General features: G+C 35.9%; 1 protein-coding gene across 1 annotated transcript in view; it reads left to right on the top strand.

Moving 5' to 3' along the window:
• Window positions 1-21,966, top strand: part of CCDC93 (coiled-coil domain containing 93) — a 50,049-nt gene that overhangs the window by 13,315 nt on the left and 14,768 nt on the right. Inside the window, exons 7-16 of the mRNA XM_005153775.3 lie at window positions 4,846-4,946; window positions 7,505-7,544; window positions 8,968-9,060; window positions 9,522-9,572; window positions 10,595-10,681; window positions 15,255-15,371; window positions 19,475-19,537; window positions 19,703-19,776; window positions 20,327-20,408; window positions 21,728-21,799. Of these exons, the coding sequence (XP_005153832.2) occupies window positions 4,846-4,946; window positions 7,505-7,544; window positions 8,968-9,060; window positions 9,522-9,572; window positions 10,595-10,681; window positions 15,255-15,371; window positions 19,475-19,537; window positions 19,703-19,776; window positions 20,327-20,408; window positions 21,728-21,799 (780 nt within the window). The remainder of the gene's footprint in view (window positions 1-4,845; window positions 4,947-7,504; window positions 7,545-8,967; window positions 9,061-9,521; window positions 9,573-10,594; window positions 10,682-15,254; window positions 15,372-19,474; window positions 19,538-19,702; window positions 19,777-20,326; window positions 20,409-21,727; window positions 21,800-21,966) is intronic.

Raw genomic sequence — 21,966 nt, 5'->3', positions numbered from 1 at the left:
GAGTTCAGATTCATAGCTAGCACTTGATAAATTCTCAGGCCATCATTTCAGAAGGTATGAGAAATCTTGGTATGTTTTGAATGGGATACTTCCAAGGCTATTCAATAGATAGGAAGCCCCACTCTTCTGAGAAAATCAATGCTACCTGAGCCAGCAGTGTGCCCTTGTGCATGAGAAAGTCAATGGTACCCTGGGCTGGATTAGGAAGAGCATTGCCAACAGATCAAGTGAGGTAATTCTTCCTCTCTACTCAGCTCCGGTGAGGCCTCATCTGGAGTATTGCATCTAGTTCTGGCTTCCCTAGTACAGCAGAGATAAGGAGCTCCTGGAGCAAGTCCAGTGAAAAGCTACTAGAATGATTAAGGGTCTGGAGCATCTTTCATATGAGGAAAGGCTGAGGGAGCTGGGCCTGTTCAGCCCAGAGAAGAGAAGGCTCAGGATGTACAGATACTTACACATTTACAATGTGTAAGGGAAGGTGTCAAGAGGATGAGGCCAGACTCTTCTTGGTGGTGCCAGACAACAGGACAAGAGGCAGTGAGTATAAAATGAAATGTGAGGTTCCACCTGAACTGTGAGGGTGATTGAGTGTTGGAATAGGTTGCCCAGAAAGGCTGTGGGGTCTCCTTCCTTCCCTGGAGATACCCAAGAGCTGGACATCATCCTGAGCAATGTGCTGTAGGTGACCTGGCTTGAGCCTGGAGGTTGGACTAAATGACCTCTGGTGGTCCTTTCCAACTTCAACCATTCTATGGTTCTTGTAACTTCAGGTAGCTCTAGCTAGACACCCTGAACTCTTCATCCATGGAATAGGTGTTAAGTGCCAATATAAGAAGCTGTATGATAGCTTACATAACAGACCAGACAAGTCATCTCACTCTTCTGTCATGTTTTGGAGATAGCTGGTTTTCCATATTAATGATGTGAGTGCTGTTGAGCCTAATATGTGGTTGAATTACAGTATATATTTATAGAAAAAAAACATTGCTATGAAAGTCTCCAGGTGATGACCATTGCAAATCCCTTGTTAATCTATTTGTGTAATTACTCTTGCTTTTAAATTTTCAATTACAGTCTCAGAGTGTTGTTCCCCATGGTTTGGTTGGGTTTTTTAATCATTAGCTGATATATAGTGAATCTTTTGCTCCAACCAGCCATACCTGTCTTTCTAGTGAGATTGTTTTCCATTTTACAAGTTAGCTTCCCTTGCGAATGGCTATTATTGTTTTGTTTGTGCACCTTTATAACCCTTTAAATTGAAAAAATGCAAATCCATGTAAAAAAGCAAATTCCAAATGTGTGTTGGATCAATTAGCACTTGAAATTCATTGAGGGTCTGCTTATTTTCAACTTTCAGAATAATTGTCCTAATTTTTGAAGTGATTAGAATGTGTCTATTTTCTACCTGCATTGTCTTTAACTAGCACTAAGGGTTCTGTGTCCAAGTGGCTGATACCAGCCTTGCAAATGAAGAGACAAAGTGTTAACAATGCTGTTATGAGACATCAGTACCTAGAATTTTTGGTGTAATTTAAAAAAATACAGAAGATACTTGATTAACAGTGATGAACCTTTGATTGCTGAGGAACAGAGGTGGTTTCAAGGTGTTGTTTTAATGTTTTAATAATTTGAGGATTTAAGTTAATTTTGTTTTATTAATGCATTTATTTGTGAGAACTTGTCTGAAAAGAAGGAATGCAGTCTACTTTCAGTGTGCAGTTACCTAGTAAACGTTGGGTCCATTCACATGGCTTGTCTAAAGTCCCATGGTGCTTAGTTGGGTTTTCTTTACATATCTTTCTGCATGTGTTCTGGAACTGCTTTTTAGTGCTTGAAGGGAATGACATGGCAACAATGAAGCAGGTACATGTATGCCAAATTGTGTGTTTCTTTGCTGGTTGAAGCTAGTGATTTGGTTTTCACTTACCTGTTATATTAGGGCTGTTACTTTAAAATTTATAGGTCATGGTCCTTGGGTGTATATGCCTGTGTCTACTTCTGCAGCTAAGGGGATAGTTCCATTTTCAGGGTCCCATAATGAAACAGATAATGGAAAGAGAGGAAAACAAGATACAATCTTAAAAGTTTGATAGTATTTTTTACCACTTGACTACCCTGTCTAAATAACTCTGAACAGCTCTTCTGCCTTTGAACATAATGGCTGTTCTCCCGAGTTTTGATCTATCTTCAGGGTTGATAAAGGTGTATTCTGTCTTTTCCTCTGGATCACAGATGCCTAGTTTTAGGTACATCTTCATGGTAGATGAAGTTTTTTAGTTTGTTGTTTTGACATCATTAGTCAGGATATTGCTGGACAAACACCTCTTTCTTAAACATGAGCTCTGTCAGAATTCTGTTATTGTTATAACTACAGCTGGCACCTGACTTGTTAATGGCAGATTAATTAATGAGATCTCCTAAGGCATTAAGGCATGAGTGCAGTCTAGGAGAACATACAAAGTGAATTTTCAGGGGAGAAGATGCAAAGCTTTCCAATCTATCCATAGGAACTGGAAGAAGGTGGCAACTATTAGATGAAGGCTCTCTTGCAGGTCACTTTTATATTATTATGCATTGGAATCGAAAGAGAAATCCACTTTCCTAAAAGAGGACCACCAAGTTTGAAAGATTACTCTGTTGCCTGAATTCATTATTATAACTGGTCTAAGGGCCTGTCCTTTTCTCCTCAAGGGGACAATACAGTGAGATTTATGGTCATGGTCAGGCTGAAAGGTTAGAAAAGGGATTATTAAATGTTAGTAATGGTTATTGGAAAAGGAACTATAGCTGCTGAGAGGTGTCTGACTAGTGGATTGAGATTATTTTGCCGTGGTCTTGTTCAACTACTCAATTATCTGATGCCAAGACTACTTTTTATGGTATGATGTCTACACTTTGTATAGCACAGATATAATATAGAATGCCGTCATAAAAGCTGTAATTATTTTTATAACTTACATTGCTTTTCTGTAGGTGTAAAAGTACATTAATTGTGAGGTTCTTGTTCACAAAAAGTTTTTTTCATTCGACAGTCAAAAATGTAGCAAGATTTAATACCTGGAAACAAAGATGACAGAAATTGAGATCAGATATAAAGTAAAAATTGCAAAAGCTAACTGACAAATTCAGGAGACACTTGCCAAGGAATACTATCTATTTTCACTTACTACTTTGGGATTACATACATTTGAAAAGATTGAAAGCTATTTTGGCAATGTTACGGTGTAGGAATTGCTTGCTGAAAATAATAGTTCATGTTTGTACAAAGAGTCAGTTAAAGCAAAAAATCTTTTAGAGTCTTTGCAGTTTCTTGCATTGAACCTTTTGTGCCATGTGAATATAATTCTCTGAATTTAAATGTATATGTGGAAAGACCAAACTTTAATTTCAATTTTGGCTTTTGTAATGTATTTCTCCTAAGTATTCTGTCCCTCAAAGGGTATTCATGTATTTGAAATAGGTGAATTTAAAAATATATGTAATATAAATTTGAAAATATATTTAAGCATATTTTAAATTAATCTATATAAAATTCATATATTTAAGATATATGAATGAGGAACAGACCAGAAGAGAGGGTCATGTTCCTTTTTGATGCTGATTATTTGATGGTGATTATGAAGTTTTCCTCTGCTGTGATAAGGGCTAGGATTTCATTTCAGGAAAAGGAGAAGAGAAAATGTAATTTAATTGATTAAGGGAATACTTTTAAAAATATGGAGTAAAAAAGAAATCTTTGAGGTCACAGGTTCTTGTTTAGATTTTTTTTTTCATATCTGTACTAGCAGGATAGCACTAAATACTAGACTTCTGTCAACCTCAGGATCTTTATTCCAGCAACAGAAATGTGTTACAGACTCACCACACCCTAATCTTTCACCAAACAAGCAGCAAAAATAATTCCAGTCAAAGCAAATGTTATCTTGGTTCCAAATCCTAATCTGCGAAAGCTCTCATGAGAGAGAAAGGATTGCTGATTATTTTTTGTTTAGCTTTGGGTTACTGTGCCTGAGTTAGAATAATTTATCTAATGTTGTTATATATATATATATATATATATATATATATGTAGAGAGAGAGAGAGAGAGAGAGAGACTTTTTATACTGGCACAGTTGATCTATATGGAAGGAAGTAATAAAAAGGTACTTTAGGCTGTATTTACAGTGCTGTTACAGTTGTATCTGTGTTAACAGTCAGGATAATGGCATTTTTCTTTCCATTTTGTTTTTAAATTAGAAGTAACTCTATCAGCACAAAATAATGCTTGTAAATCCTTGTTATATTTGATGGGCTGTTGTCCAGCTATAGGGTCACTTTGGGATACCATGATACCAAATTATTTTAATACCAAATGTCTTGATATTTTGTTCTTAAATTGCAATTATATCTGTTTTAATTCCATTGTAACCTGTGATCATTAAATAGTAATTACATTTATTTATCTTATCAGAGGTTACAAATCAGTATTAGCTTGTAAAGGAGGTAGCATTTGTAGATACTGGCATTATCAGCTAAATCACAGATATTGAATAGATATCGATTATGTTATTTTTCACTTTTTTTTTTTTTTCAAACATGGTAGAGGAGATGGCTGAAGAAATCCTGTTTGTTGCTAAATACCAATTTGTAATTTTTTAAAACCTGGAAAGACATGTCCTGTAGTAAATTGTTTGGAAGTAAATTCAATGAGATTTTATCATGTAATTCCAAAAGGGGAAAGATGTTTATTTGGGTAAGTATATGGAGCTGGAAAGCAAGCAGTGATATATATGTCACTCTAGGTAACAATTCATTTATTTCAGAAAAGCCTTTTACCAGCTGTGGATTCATTCACTGTCTTTCAGGAGGTTTACAAACCCCAGAGAAAATATAAACGTCAGAAGGGAGCTGAAGAACTGCTAGATGAAGAATCGAAGGTTCATGCTACACTTCTGGAATACGGCAGGTGAAAGGCTTAATTTAATTGTCTGCAGGGTTTGTATTGTGTGTATTTAGAAGCATTCTGTATAAAATTTGCTTTGTGGTTTTTGGGTTGGTTGGATTGGGTTTTTTCCCTACTACTTGAGAATCAAACTGTTTCAGACTTACTTCTTTCATTTCAGATTTTGTTTGCTTACCTTTATAAATTCTCTGGGGACTGGACAGTCCTCATATGTGCACTTTTTAATAGTGGGAGCCCAAGTTCTGATGTCATGCTTAGGTTTTTTTATTTAACATACTTGTTCTTTGCTTTATAAAAATGTCTTAAATTCATGATGCTTCAAGGTAGCATCTGTCATATTGCCTTTTTGTAAGCAATCCCAGAAAGTGTTCAAAAAATCATGCGTCTTGCTATTTTTCTAACACTAGTTGAGTTAGGCTTGATTTACCTCATCCATTTTAGAGTCCGATTCCTTCCTCCCCACTGAAAATTGAATTTGTATTTTGGTAATGGTGTCAGGGATTATTCTACTTGGCATGTGGATTTCTTTTCTGACTTTTCAGCAGAAAACATGCCTACTGAAATCTCTAGATTTAGATCAGGTCGTTGCTGCCTCTTAAGTGCACACCATAGGAATCCAAAGAGCTGGTATGGAAAAACAAAGTCCTGGTGTATTCCCAGTCTGTTTATTTATAGTTCTTGTACTGTTTCAGTGTCATTACTCCATATTGGTATCAACAGACATCTCCCAACAAAAAAAGTATAAATCAGTTTATTACCTTTAAGGGAATTTGTGTGTATGATTTTTCTGGAGTAATTTTAGGGTTTGGTTTGTTTCAGGTTCTTTTTTTTTTTGGGGGGGGGGTGTTCTGTTTTTATTTTGTTTTTTGTAGCTTGAAAATATAAATAAAAGATTTTTTTTTTGTAGATTCTTATATTTGTTTTAGCTTTAGGTACTGAAGAACAGTTGAGACCCAAGTAAAACTGGTTTTGCTAGGAAAAAAAGATAAGTTTTTGATATAAAAAACAATGAAAATGGATGACAGAAAGTTGAAGCACAGAGAGAGGAAATAAGAACAGAGAAGTAGGAGGCATTGAAAATACCTGTTGTATAGTGTGCATCAGTACACACACATGAGAAGTCGCTTGGGATTAATGAGATGACAGAACTTGTGAGCTCTGGGGAAGGAAAATACCTCTGTGAGTCAGTATTTGTGGAGGTGACCTTGACGGTACATCAGAAAAACGAAAGGAGAAGAGATATTTGATGTTGCAAGGACATTTATTTAAATTTGTGATAGAAAGGACAGGACCTACTGAAAGACCATACAATTATCTATTTGATATGAAGAGCTTAATATTAATTGGATGGAAGTGGAAGAAAATAATTGCTGGATTTAAATGTGTTCTGGTATTGATTTCGTAATGAATTCTCAAAGCATAAAACTCATGATCAGAAAACTATTTTTGTATGGTGCAAAAATAAATAACAAGAAAGCCACAGTAGTGAGATACGCACACATCTGCTTCATGTGTTTTGGTAGAGAAGGAAACTCTTAGGGAAGGTGATAGTATGTCTACTGTGAACCTAGTAATAAATTTTCAAGAGTACAAGGACTCCAAGGTTACTCCCAGAAATCTGTCGGGGCAGTGGGGATTACTGTCCACTTTTCAACACGGTTAGGGAAACAAGAATGCTGCTGAAAAAAGGCAAATCCTAAATGTTTGTTAGATTTAGGAACAGAGTTGAAAATTTTTAGAGTTAAAATGGGTGAAGTGAGTCTTTCATTGTTTTACTGCATGTAGACTGCAGTCACAGAAAATCATGAGGGGATTTTTTTCTTCCTCCAAACTGCCTCTTGGTTATTATCCAAATGGCTCCTGCTTCTGCAGTAGTTAAGGAATTGGACAAACAAGTTTGACAGTTGTAGCTGTAAGTTAGCCAGGAACATCACTTCTTTTCACATCTGTGTTGATGGTGGCTTTAGTGCTTCATAATACCGAAGATGATCACTCATATCTAAAATTTCTTTCTACCTATTTTTTTTCCCTTAAGTTAATATTTGCAAAATAACAGCATAGCTCAAATTGTAATTTTATTCTCTCCCTCAAAAAAAAATCCAAACAAACCCAGATATAAAGAAGTCTATTTGAATATGTATTTAGAGCTCTGAATGCCATGCTTCAGAAAGAAATTGTGAATTCATCAAAGCACGCAAGCATGAATGTTTTCTGAGGAGTAGAGATTGTATTGATGATTTCCTGAGGCCTTTCCAGTATTCAGTCGTATATAGCTAATAATAGCTCAGGAATAACTTCCAAATGGAAAGAGAACGTTGTTTTTCCTTTCATGAGCATTATAAGACAACATGAAATGTCTAGTTTTGGAAATCATAATGGAAAGAGTAGATGGAGCTGAAATTGTTCTTCAAATATGTTGCAGTACCTGCTTATTTAGTTTATTTGAAGCATTCCAAAACTAACCTGAATTTGGCTTTTAGTGCATTTCTTACATTGAAAATTGAAGAAACTTAATGCATTGTAAAAAAACAATGTATTTCATTTTGTTATTGCTCTTTTAGGAGGTACGGATTTAGCAGACAAGCAGGAAAAACGGAACAGGTAAAAAATACACTATTTTTAAAAACTCAAATTGTGGGAAGAAGTGCATTGTTTTTGCTGAAGTGTTGGTTACTCTAAGATCTTAAAGGAATATAACAGTAACCAGATGCAGCTTCTGGTATTACCATCTTCTAAAAATGGTAAACTGGAACTAAAAATCTGCATGCCATGAAAGATGCAATTTACCCTCCTTTTTGAAAGGGTTTCTTTCGTTTGTAATTAAACATTGCATTTTTCAAAAACTTTTTTTTTTTTTTTTCTGCTTACAAGGGAGGGAGTTTAGATGTTTTGTTTGGTTTTGGTTTTTAATGTGAGGTAATGACATATCCTGTCTGTTTAATGAGTAACTTTTAGCTAAAGGTTCCATGATGTGATCATTAAAGAGTTTTTCCTTTTTTTTTTTTTTTTTTTTTTTTTTCAAAGAACCATTCAGCTTGGTGAGAAACTTTGTAGGTATTTATTACATAACGTTATTGAATGTTAGCAACATGATAGCATGGCATAAATAAATTGTAGCACCTCTTGAAAAGCAGCATCCTTGCTGTGCTTTTGATGATTATGGAATCATAAAATGTCCTTGTCAGAGTATTTGCAGTTTTATTATTTCAGTGCAGATATTTAGCTACAAATTTTTATTGCAGACACAGATAGTGAAGAAATGCAGTAAGTGTGTTGTGGACCCAGCAGTACATTGAGTATATTGACATTGCACATCTTAGTTATCTCAATAGCCCACAGACAAACTTAGCATTTAAATTTTAGAAATTGAGATGTTTTTCCAATCTAGGCATACTTTTTTCTCCTCAAAGTAATTGCCAGACTGTAGTCATATAGATTTAATAGAGTTAGATTTTTTTATAGAGTTTTTTTTCTTCAAAAGCATTACTGACTTTGAAATATTGTATATTAGATGGTCGTCATGCTTGCTGTGTAAATTAAATCTACGGTAAGGCAGAAGTGGAAGATTATTCAGGTTGGTGGTGCACTAGAGTGACCTAGAAATTTGTCTGTCATCACTTCTTATTAGTCTTCACTCTGAACTAGGCAATTTAACACTTGATGTTGTATATTTGTGATATTGTTAGAAAATACGTTTTATGAAAAATACCCAACCACTTTCTCCTGTATTTTGGGGTAGGTAATTGTCTTGTGAGGTTGGTTGCTCTCAGAAGGCTATGTAATAAAGGAACATTGCCCTAGATGTTCCCAGATTAAGCTAGATACCCAGCTTGAACAGCTGGAATTCTTGTGAAATCAATGAGAGTTACATTTCAGTTAGCATGAGTTAGAGTGTGAGGATGTTTCAGCTGAAATGTATTCATAAAAACAGAACAGCTATGTTGCAGATTTCTCCCTGCTGTCCTCTTTAATACTTTTTAATACTGCAACTAGATATAATATTTTCTTAATTCTTCTATAAAAGGCTGAAGATAAAAAACTTGCGGTACCTCCAGGGCTTGCAGCAGCAGGAAAAGCTGAGCCTTGTGATGAAGATGACCTTCAAGCTGCTGAAGAGGTGTGCCACATAGATAGTAGGCATTGATGTTACTAATGTGGGGAAAGGGCATCAGTTATCATTGCACAGTTCTCTGAAAGAGGGAAAATCTCTCAGCTTTGCTGAAGTGAGAATTTTGATCCACAGGAGAATATGGGACCTGAAATTGATGCACAATATTAAATGTTTGTTTAATACCAAAAACTATGCTTTTGCATTGGAATCTGAGTGGTTTTAAAGCACCATGTTTTAGTTGACAGTGGGAGCTGAATACTCTGAACCTTTACTACTATAAGGAATTTTCTTTAAATTTGGTAACTTCAGCCACCTCTTTAACTTTTGTAGACTTACTCTACTATTACATGCAATAAAATATGTGTATTATGATACTAACTGTGTATATGTGCCCTTGTCACTAGGCAGAAGTAAGTTAAATGACAAAAGATAAATTATCACATGTAATTCCTCATATTTTGCTCTAGCTTCGCATTAAAACTCTGATGACCGGAATGGCTGCAATGGCAACAGAAGAGGTAAACAGCACTTAAAAATGATAAAGCTTTGTTTACATTGTGGTTGATTATGCCAGTTATTCCTAAAATCAGGTAAATTGTGAGTCTGAAATCTTGGCATGACAATGTTTAAATTATCATGAAGGGAGTGCATGAAAAGATGGTTGAATTAGGACGACAGTAATTTTTATGAGGCTGGTGACTTAATCTTTTGCCTTGAAATAATGAAAGCAATATAAATAAGTGCCTCTTTAAAATGGTTTCTACAAGGAGAATTTCAGGGGAAAGACATAGCTTTGCAGCTACCCAAGATGCAGTGTGATCTTACTTTATTTATCTTGTGAAGATAACCACAGGAGTAATCATTTTACTGGGAAGAGTGAAGGAAAATTGTTTAAATTGTTTTCAGTTCCAGGTGTTTTTCAGAGCAACTGATAAATATTTGCAAACACCACCATTAGTCTAAAACACTGAAAATACTGTATATGTGTCTTCTTTTCTTAATTGGATGTAGTTAATAATATAATGAAACCTGGCTGAGAGGACTGGGAAGAAATTCAGTTGTGCAATATTGTTTCTGTTTATGCTGAAGTCACAGAAGCAAAGGTAGTAATTAGTCTAGTCTCAAAGTTGATGACATGCTTTCTACTGAAATCCACTATAGGATTCAGTTTTGCTTGAAGATTGTTTTTGTACATGCATCCAATTTGAAAGGTGCGTTCTTTTGCACATAGTTAGGGTCCAAATGTGGTCTAATAGTGAGTTTTATTACTGCACAGGAAAAATTCAGTGTACAGAATAGAATTAGGTAAGCTTTTGAAAACCTGAATTCAAGTTTGCTAAAAGGTTGTAAATGGGAAATTTTCAGTTTCCATCAGTGAAGTTTTTTTGGGGTGAAATGTTTCATGGTCTTTTATGGCTAGAGATTATTACCCAGTGTGAAGGTTTTATACATTTCTGTTAAAATTGGAGCTTGGGGAAATTGCCATGCAAAAAGCACAAGCAGTTGCAAAATTCCAAATGTTTTCTTGACACGATTGCAGGGCAAGTTGACAGCAAGCACAGTTGGCCAGATTGTTGGACTCCAGTCAGATGAGATCAAGCAAATAGTGTCAGAATATGCTGAAAAGGTAAGTGTGTTGCCTGATTGTGTTTGGTTTACCAAGTTGTGTTTGATAGCTTGTTAATTTAGGCCTTAAGTTTTGAACCTAATTTCCATAATTTTTTTAAACAGCCCTATTTCATACATGCTGTAGATAGCACAGTCAGGATTCAGCAAGTATTTCAATGAGATTTAAACATTCACAAGCTTTTAGTGTGTTAGAACCTGTTCCTGGATTGCATTCAATTTTAAGCACCTGATTAAATGTTTTAATGAGTAAAGAAGGGCTTGGGTTAATACCTGTTCAAATGAGACCTACACTCTTAATGCATTTAAAGTGCTCGGTGTTATGCATAGAAGTTCTGTAGTCCTGCTCAGAGAAAAATATAGGCCTCTTCCACTCAGATTTTCAGACTCTGGGCTGTTACTTGTTCTGGGCTCCAATTCTCTGTCAGGCCCTGGGTCTCTAGTTCTGAATTTAGTATTAAAACCAGAGCTTTGTTGCTTTTAGAATCCAAGACAATTAAATGTGCCTATTAGCTCCATTTATTGTGTTCAACTGTGATTGTTTTTATAGTAATGTGAAAAGAAAATCTTGCTCTTCAGGCAATTAATACATACAGTACATCACTGCCAGATATGAGTTATAGGTCGCTCTTACTTGTCCAGTAGTCTTCTCATATTTCTTTCTTTTTGTCGACACATGAGGTATGGATCTTTCCCATTTGGGAGATAAACCCTATAACTCAATGTAGTCTATAGCAAATTCTTGGTCTTTCTTTATTAAAAGGGATTGGAAGAACAGAAGCCCAAGGGTCATATTTCAATGTTACATTTCTTCTGTTCTGAGAAAAGGCAGCAGGACCTTGACTGTTATATTAGAAGAATGTTTAATACTCTGGAAAATAAGAACTGATTCACGTCAAACAAAAAATATATTGCTTTTCAGATCTATTAGATGTGGCCAACAAAAAAAATTCTGTGTGTATGCATATGCCTGGAAAAAAGAGTTAAGGATGTTATCAGTTTATTAAAGCATCAGCAGTATTTGGATATATAGAGTTACAATAGTTTTAATCCCTTTTAACTATACCTAGTCCGAAGAACACAGCAGTGCTTATTTGTCTACCAGAGTCTTTATAATTCCGCAGTGAAGATAGCTGGCAATGAAAATTCTAGATCTAATGTTGCCATGTGCCAAGACCTTCCTTACAAGGTGGCACCTTTGCAGAAGGTCAGTGCATACAGTTTTCTGCATTTGTCTTTTCTTTCTGCTGCTATGTTAACTTCCTGGGTAAACTGGGAAGATTGTACCTCACTTCCTGAAAATACTGGCAGAAAATTAACATGGCATTTATCTATATTCATCACCAGCTTTCTAAGGCCAGTTATTCAAAGTAGGTTTGATTTTATCGTTTTAGAAAATTTACAAGTATAGTCATATATAACAGGTGGCTTTGCTAGGGGTAGAATAGGAGGAAAATTAAAATAAGGGAATGCTAAAACTTAAGAAGTACTGTCTCCAAATTGCCCCCTTCAAAAATGCCTGGAGGATCCTCCTCAACAGTTTTAAATGTAGTTTGTGAGTTGCCTCTATTTTAGGAAGTTGACTCAGAATATTTTTTTGGGCTTCTAGAATCCTACATTGAAGAATACTGTGGACCCTACACAGCCAGTTGAAGTAGCAGTTCAACCATTTAATATGTTTAGGGGTTGTCTTTCAAGGAAAATACTAAAGTGGATATTTCTATAGTTTTCTAGTTTGAGGAAACCCTCAATGATAAAGTGAGATGCAGAGGGTTCCCGAGCCTCTAGAAAGGGGCAAGGAAAGGTGTCAGCAAATTACATTGAAGTGACTGGAAAGATTTACGTGGATCGTTACTGAAGACAGATATGAGCTGTTCCAAGGCTGGAGCCTGCTTTTTACCCAGTGGGCTTCAGACAGTGGACTTGCGATTGAGGCAGTTATGATGGAGTTAGAGACAGATCTAAACCTCTGAAATCTGTTTGCTAGTAAGAGATGGTTGAACATTGAGATAAAATTATTTACTGCTACAAAGTTTGTGGTTTTGTACAGAGACTCTTTCGTTGGTTTTCAGTTGTATTTTGTTTTTAAGAATGTGAAGTTCTGTAATGATCGAATTCTCTTTCTTTAATTATAGGAAAGTTTATAGCACTAATGTGTGTGAGAGAATCTCATTACAAGGAATAACATTAATTGCATATTTTTGCTTCCTCCTTCCCATTTAAAACTTTGACATGTGAACAGTGGGAGGCAGGATTTTTATGTCTAGAATTAGCTTTTTATTTTAGTTAGCAGTTTTTTGAGCTGACATAGATAAGTGATCTTCATGCATAATTAATATGGTGTTTTAACTTAAACAATAATATCCTTGTTTCCCATGACAGAATTGGTCTTGTTAATTTGAATGGGCTATATCTTTTTAGGGTAACTGAGCAGTTGCAGGGAATGCAGAAGAATGCAGAAGAGAGTCTACACCTGTTGGTGGTGGGGATAGTGTGTGCTAACAAAGTTGAAGGATGTATCTATATATCCCTTTTTGTCACATGTAATTTAAGTTCTTGTTTTGAGATAGAGTATCAGATTAATAATCTTAAACAGTCAGACACTAGTGCTCAGCTACAGCTTTCCTACATTATGTTCAAAAGGCAACTGTTGTTTCAGTCTAGTGAGAGACCAAGTAACAACAGTATTGTCAAAAGCAAAGTAGCTTCTGTAATTTGTGTTTTCTTTCTTTGCTGAAAGACGCATTTTTCTCCACAAATTGGAACCCAATTCCTCAGTAGCTTTAAAGCTGTAGTGTTGCTGCAGAGCAGATCCTTAGCCCACTTTGACTGCATGAGGCTTAACCCTAGCTTTTTCATGGTCTCATAAGGATTTTTTTTGCAGAAACCTCTGTATTACAGTGATGGTTATTTCCCATTTCAAGTAAGCTGTAACAGTCCACTTCTTAAGGCATGACCTCTTCTTTATACCAACCTGTACTGTATGGATTTTAACTATTTTTGCAAGATCAGTCTTGGGCTGATTTAGCTGATGTTTCTTTCTCTTGCATTTCCAGTTTTCTTGATTTTCATGGTATGCATATTAGATAGGCAAAATGTATGGTGAGCAGGATGGGTTCTTAGATTGCATGACATGAGGGAATGTGATTTGGCTAAATAATGAGAGGTGTAAGTACATCTGAGTGTTTATTTGTTGAATAGTTCAGTGTTAAGAGGTGCTGCTGAGACATTCTTCCTTAACTAACTTATGTGAAGGAAGTTTTTGAATTGCTGGGTTAAGATGTCAGAATTGGTCTTTTCTTTCTGTGGATGTAAGAGTATAACAAATCATTAAGCTGCTCATCAATATGAATAACATAGAAAATGGAGAGGAGGAAGACAGGTTTTGCCTCTTAATTTTGGTTAAAATTAAGCTCTTAAGGAAGCATCTGCTTACCTGTCTGCCTCGAGTGGATACCACGAGCAAATATGAGTGAGTAGTATTTAATTCTTCTTGTACCATTTCTGCTGATTATACATTGTAGTGCTTGTCAACATTTGGTAAATATTTAAAAAGCATTTGGTATTGAAGTCTTTGACAGACTCTGCAAATATTAGCTCTTTAAGTACTCACAGATTAACCATTTTTCTAGCAAAATACTGAAAAATGGATTAACTGGGGGAAAAAAAAGTCTGGGTGCATGAAGCAAATTACCAGAACAGATGTATTTAAGTGAGGACTTCCAAAAGATACAAACAATGCTTAGGCAAATAATCACAAAGACATCTAGCTATCACCAATTTTTAATTATTATTTAATTATTGACTACCACAAATACATAGTTTTTATTATGAATGCTATTCCTGGTAAAGAAGGTTTCTGGCAGCTTTCATTTCACAATTCAGAGAGAACAGGTCCAGATGATTGTCTTCATTATGTTTTATGGGACACTCTCTTGGCAATGCATGCTGGATTGAGTAGTTTGCAAAGGCTGGCGTCAACAGTACACACATGCACACCGAAAAAAAAAAAAAAGAAAAAAAAAGAGACCACTTAGAGTTGTAAATGCTTCTACCATGCTGAGTATGTCATTGTCATAGGGCATAAAGATACATCCAAGCCAGTATTTCAAAATCTAAATACACAATTTTTCAAGTTCTAGATCTACTGATAGGGGTATGGAGCAATATTCCCCATCTGATACAACAAGTTCAGTAAATAACACTGCTTAAGGAGTTTTTTTGACATATTGGTAATTTTTTTCTGTTTAAGAACTGACTGCACCAGACCAGGTTTAACTGTAATGCTCATGTGATAAATGTGTTTCTTTTAGTTTACTATAGTTTCCCACCTCACCCAGGGCACCTGACTTTACTTTTACCTTAATTTACTTGTCACATTTGTGATATAATTCAGCCACTTCCTTATCTTGATGTGAGATGAAATGGTAAGTCATTTGTTCTGTTGTACAGTGGGACACAGCTCTTGAAAAGGAATATCACGGGTACGTCTCACTTTGGCATTTCCTGAACTACTGAAGAAGCAGAGAGTAATGGTGTGAGGTCCATCAGGCTGTTGTTATTGTTTGTTTTAGCAATCTGAGCTTTCTGCTGAGGAGCGACCAGAAAGGCTTGGAGCTGCCCAACAACATCGAAGGAAGGTGGCATCTCTGAATAAGCAGATTTTGCAAAAAAACAAACTCCTGGAAGAGGTAAGTATTGTGTGTGTAATAAAGAAGAAAACATTAATAAATGTAGATGAATGTTTTTGTCATCCAGAAAAGATTTGCAAGGTGTCTTCTGTACCATCAATTTCTCATGCTGAACATTCATTTTTGAATGTCTTGCTTGCATATTTATTATGAAGACAATGTGGCTGTGTTTACTTTAGAGAATTGTATAGCCCTGTTTGTGAGAAGAGGGCTAGCTAACCAAATCATGGTTTCACTTTTTTTTTTTGCATACCTCTCTTGGAGAAAAATGGAATATCTCCATTTGACTTGTTAGCTGTAGTGTTGAATGGCTGGTTTTCACAGTTTCAAGGAAAAATTTAGCAAGTTGCACTAAAATATGCCACAGATTATTTGTATCACTTCCCGTCCTTTCTGTGAGCCAGCTTGTCTCACTAAGGTGGGTGTTTTTGCACAGTCACTGCTTGGTTCACATCTTCACATTTGTTTTAGGGGGGTGGAAGGGCTCTTGATTTTGAAGAGCAAGAGCCACCATTCCTGTATTTCAACCGACTTAGGCTATTGGCATTTAACTCCAGGAAAGTACAAGTGGGAAAGCTATGCCATTAATGAAATGCCGCTTTTAATTATGCATACTGCTGTAATCAGTGTGATACCATCTTTAGCTTGCAGAATCTGATGAAAACATACTGCATCAGAGTCAGTAATTGGCAGAGGTTGCCAAAAACCAAATAGTACTTGAGGAAAAATGGTTGCTGATGACTCCTGTCAAGTACATCACTGCTTCAACAACTTTCATCTGTTTTTTCTCTTGTTTTGCTCTGCTCTTGTCAGTAATGTCTTAACCCTTTACATCTTAACTATGGTTTCCTATTAAATGTTGGTGGTATGTGGGCTCTGAAAGATAGATGTCTGTGTGGCACATTTTATGAGACAGTGATAGATTCAGTCTTTCAAACAACAGTGGTAAAGGAATGGTAGCTTTGAAAGCCTTCCCTGCTATGCTATAACTATGGGAGCACTAGATTTTAGGCCTTCCTGCTCAGCCACTAGTAGACCTGACTATTTTTTTAATTTATTTTTAAAATGAGAATAAAGTATTCTATAACAGTGCAATAATACCTTTTATTTAAAGCATATTTATCCCTTCAAAATGCAAATCTCCTTTCAGTAAAGCATATGCTGTGAACCGTTTTCTGAAGTCTGTGGCTAACATTCAATGCCTAAATTAAGATATAGAAATAAAGCTTATGCACAAGAAATTGGAAAGACAAATTTGCTGTCCTGTTCTTTGTTTCTGTTTTTTTTCTAACTTTAATTTCAATTTTTCTAACTTTAACCCCCATCACTTTGGAAGGGTAGAATATGACAGTGTATTAAGTGGGAAATATTAGAATGCATTTCTTTTGGAACACGCTGAACTAGTTTCATTCTTAAACTGATGCATTTCTGTGTTGCTCTTTAGCATGCCCCATCTGTTCCAAAAAAGCATTTTTTCCTAGTCAATAACACTACAATTATTATTTCTATTGTATGTTGAATGTAAACCATGTCTGTCACTATTCCTCTCCATTCTAGAATGGAATATGAGAAAGTGTAATGGTATACTATAATTATGATATGAAATTAAATACACCTTTTTAAAAGCTTTAGTTTGTAGCCTTTTAACACTTTGGTAATAACAATTTTCCATGTCTGTTTATGTCAAGCATAACTTTACTGTTTTTTTCAAAATGACTGTTAGTAAAAAAATATTGACAATATCTAGCATTAAATGCAAGCTGAAGTGTCAGGCTTTCAAAAATTGTAATATGGCCTTACAGACAGTTAAATTCTGTGTGAATTCCCATGTTGGTTTGAGGTTTTTTTTCCTGAAGTAGAAATACAAATTACAGTATGAGATCTTTCAATTTCAGAAGTGGGGAAAAAGGGGATGAAGTTAATTGTATCCTAACTCATTGCAGTACATTTCTGTCACACTTCAACTCTTCTTTTAAAAGACTATAAGGCAGCTATATATGAAGGGTGATACAGATGTGCTGTGTGTATATTATAGAATGGAGACAGATGAAGGCTCCCTTACAGCATCTGCTCTGAGCTAGCAGGTTGCAAATCTGTTCCAGATAAGCCTCATGTCATGAATGGCAATGGTTTAGCACAGCCCCATTATAAAAGGTGGCACATTTGCTCAGGTTTAAGGATGTTCTAGTACAGTTCTACAGATTTTGGTTGTGTCCACCAGCTTACATCCATCTGCGTTTTGCCTGTAGGCAGCATGTACATAGCAGAAGGCATGCTCAGTTTGAATGTATGCACGTATTAGAACACCACTCCCCAGCCCTTGCAATGTGAGAACAGCCCATGTTCTTGGAGGCGGTTAGCTGAAGTTTAACACTGAGGAGTACAAGTTAGGTGCAATTGTGTAGTAAGAGTAGCATTAGGAGACTGGAACAGATAGCTCAGGTTTCAAACAATGAAAATGTGTACTAGCATAGTTGTCCAGCCATGCTGTTTCCTTGATCTTTCTTGCCTGGTTGAGCTGTAGGATAGGCTGGTAAATGTGCTTAGCAGTTGTGGGTGGCTTTTGCAGCTCTTTTGAGATGTCCAAAACCTTTTCTCTTTTTCATTTTTCTTCTTTTTTTTTTTTTTTTGGAAGTAGTTGGCTCTTATGTTCTAGGAAATTGTAGCATAGTGTGGCTACTGTATTAGTAATACTGAATCTGCCTGTAACTATGTATATGTTGAGTGAGTTGCCTTTTCATGCCTGGTGCAAGTGACTTCCTCAGACACATGAATGTATGTATTTGCTTGCATTCCTTGTACGGTTGAGAAGAAGAAGGCAGTTTGGAGTAGGAAGGAAAAATGGTTATAAACCACACAAAGCTGGTAGAGTCCTTAATTCAATACAGGTCTGCTTTTTGCAGCCAAGCAAACTTCACAATCCACAGGAGAAGTTAAATAATTTCCAAATCTGTTATCATACTATTTGTCAGTTTAGTAGTTGAGGGCCCTTTAATTCTGTGTTGCTTATTTCCACTACATAACAGTCTCAGTGCTATGTGGTTTTAGGAGAAATACTGACAGCTACAAGACAAGTACAATCCTCTTATCACTTTAGTAAAGTGAAAAACACCTGGCTGGGGTTTTGGTTTTGGGTTTATTTTTTGTTGGTGGTTTTTTTTTAACTACTTGCTAAAGACAGCTTTTGAACTTGGTGATAATCAAGACAACCCTTCTGAAAAATGGTTGTGAAGTTCTGGCTTCAGTACTGCAGTAAGTTTCAGCAAGAGTTGTTATAAAAAATGATCATTAAGCTTTGTGAGATATGAACTGCAGGCTTAAATTTACATTTTGAATTATTGGTGAAAAATATTAAAAAGCTCTCTTATAAATTCAGACGTGGAAAGTAACGAGTGTTGAGTCAAATCTCCGTGTTGTGAACAGCAAACTAAACCAGCATGAGAAGTGGAACAGAAAGTTAAACGTGCATTTCTTTGTTTGCAGCACTTCTGCTCCACTTTTAACCTATGTCCCATTTTTTATTGTTGCTATTTGCAATGTTGTCTTAAATAAGGATGCTTAAATCATAAGGGTCTTCTAAAACTGGTCTCTAAGTTATTTTACAAGTGAAATATGCAGTGATGTTTTACTAACTGCCTTCTTACTAGACTTTTCATAGTTACACAAAAGAAAAACATAAATAAGCTTTCCTAATTTATATGGGCATGTCTGTGGTATGGTGCCACCACACTTTTATGCAAATCTCAAATCACCCTAACTTATCTGGAAAAGCACAGAATGAGGCTATCTTCTTAGCCTGGTATGAAACTAGACCAGTGTAACCAGGCTAAATAACATTGAGATTTAGCAGAGATTTTATCCAGTAAGTTACCATTCTGTTGACATCCAGACATCTAGAAAGTCAGGTTAAAAATGATTGCTGTTATTAATTAAATATTCAATCAGAGTTCTTGCAATCAAATGCTCTCAGGGTAGATGACAAGAAAAGAGTGTGTTTGATGGTTAGCCTATTATTTAATAGGCAAGCACTATTAACAGGTCAAATACTGCTGTTCTCAATTACAGGTGTAATTAGCATAATTTTTTTTTCTCTTTCGTAATAGTTGCAAGCTAAATGTACTGATCTGCAGGCAAAATGCACTGAAGCAAAAAAGACATTAACAGAGGTAATCTTTCTTTGTTTTTCTGTGTACTGATTCTAGCTGAATCATTTTTGAGAAGCTTTGTGTGTAGAGGGATGTATTAAATGGAGAAGACATTTGACAAAGCTAAATACCATGAATTATTTCATGTCTAGAATTGTTTTTCAACTTATTAATTGCAACCCTTAGGTTAAGAGTTACAGTGAAAAGCTGGACAAAGAATTGGCAGCCTTAGAAATTATAGAATCCCAGGCAGATTCTAGGTAAGTTACTTCTTTTGTGACCTTTGAAATTCTGAAAATCAGTGGTTTGAAAATCAATCATTCAATGTTTCTTGCTTTGTCAACCTAAACAAATAACTACAATTTAGAAATTAGTTTCCAGCTTCTTTTCCAAAGAGAGTTAAAATATTACCATAGTATTCAGTTGGAATGAAAAGTGTTGATCTGTAGTTGAAAATAAGTGTAGATGTTTAGAGCAGAACAACCCTAGACACAGCTGATAAATCAGGAAGGCCTCATCTACTTATTTTCTTCATATTTGAAGGCTTCATCTCACATACACTAAACAGGAGTCTCTCAAAACTTCCACAGTAATGAGGCCAGAACATAGCAAAACCATCAAAATACTCAGTGTAATATTACATGTTTATTTTGACCTTGATTTATCAGTGGTGATATTTGGGTTTTTAATTTACACAGGTTTTATTGGAAATTTATTTAGAACTAAGCTTGGTCTAATGTCTTTTAGTTTGCCATCTATTTAAATCAGAAACTGAAAATCTAATGTGGTTTACTGGATCTTCAAATTTAGTGTATTACAGAGTCTGCGAGCACTGGTGGCCATGAATGAAAACCTAAAAAGCCAGGAGCAGGAGTTCAAAGCACATTGTAGGGTAAGTTTTAGTTTCTTAAGTAAGGATTCACTTAAAACTTTGGAAATAAGCATTATACTTCTTCCTGATTTGTTGTCTTGTTGTGTCGCTGTCTGTCATCTGTCCCTGTCCCCTTCCCCCGTTTACTGGTAGTTCTAAGTTTTTATGGAATTCTGCCGCCAGCTTGATTTGCAGCAGAACTATGAACAGTTGCCCAGTTCTGCAGTATATCATTTCGGTAACAAGGCTGATGTCCAAGAAGTACAGAACCAAATTAACGAGGACTTATCCCGTACCCTGAGGCAGGGAGGTATAAGGAAGGGTGCTAAATTTAGCATCTGAATTAGCGTGGCCTTCAATGTTCTGCTGTGCCTGGATTTTTTAACACCAGACAGTTCGTAGACATAGACTATATCAGCCATATACTGGTCACAGCTGTGGCTTTTCTTGTTCCCGTTACCATTCTGCTGAGAGCAACCTGGGGTGGGTTGACAGGGAACATTAAAATCTTGAGTTTGAGGTTGGGCTGTCCTAAATACCCACCTGTGCTATTCACACCTGAAATAGGTTGTCTTTTCTTGGATAATGCAGCCAACAGTAACCTGAGGAGAGGTAGACTGCCAAAGAGGAGGGCTTTGTGAAGGCACTGAGCTTTGGAGCAACCCACCAAAAGAAACCAGACTGAGATGAAGCTATTGCAGTTTTCAGAGCACATTTCAGTTTTACCACTTAATTGCTATGTTTTGCTGCCCTGTTTACTGCTGTGTTTATGGGCTACCTGGAAATGTGATCAGAGAGAATTGTTTTCATTTTCTTCTATTTGAACAATAGTGGGTGGGATTCAATAGAATGCAAAGAAGTAAAAAGAAACAGTGCCCAGAGGCATAGACTGATCATTATTTTCCCATACATACTGCTTTGGAAAGTACTAAAAAATTGTAATGAAAACTGCAGGTTTGTAATGGAAGCCTGCAAGTAACTTTAGGTTCATTCATTTTTTACAAATGCCGTATGTTGCAGTCCTATGTCATGCTGATGCTACGTAATATTTCTTTGCTTCCTCAGTTCCTTTTTCCATGTCAGTCATTAGTTGCCTTACTTGCAAATATACTAGATCTAGCTAAGAAATAAGGCTGTTCCTGTGTTTAATAAAAGCAGACAGTTTTATATGATGAGTAATAATGGATGCCTTACCCTTAAGCAGGGAATGCTGTTTAATCTTAAATTCAAATATAAAGTGCATCAGCTCATTAGAGGTATATGTTATCAAGCTTTCTGTTTTCCCCTTGTAAGAGGATAGGTCTCAGTTAAGAGCAACTTTTTTTTTTCTTGTTTTAAAGGAAGAAATGGAGAGACTTCAACAAAGTATTGAGAATTTGAAAGCTGAGGCAGTGGAAAATTGGGAGGAACAGGTAATAACAAATGTGTAAGTTTTTATTTTCAATTTGTGCTTTAAAATTTTCATTCAGGCCCTGCTTCCTTTCAGGGCATTCTTGTAAGTGTTTAAGTACCTGTTGCATTCTCTGAAAAATTCTGTCCCCACTCCCCACTGGTAAAGCCACAGTTCAGGCTAATAATC

Source organism: Melopsittacus undulatus, chromosome 4, assembly GCF_012275295.1.
Source record: "Melopsittacus undulatus isolate bMelUnd1 chromosome 4, bMelUnd1.mat.Z, whole genome shotgun sequence".
Lineage (NCBI taxonomy): Eukaryota > Metazoa > Chordata > Aves > Psittaciformes > Psittaculidae > Melopsittacus > Melopsittacus undulatus.
The sequence above is the reverse complement of the archived record's forward strand: the minus strand, read 5'-3'. Positions and strand labels throughout refer to the sequence as shown.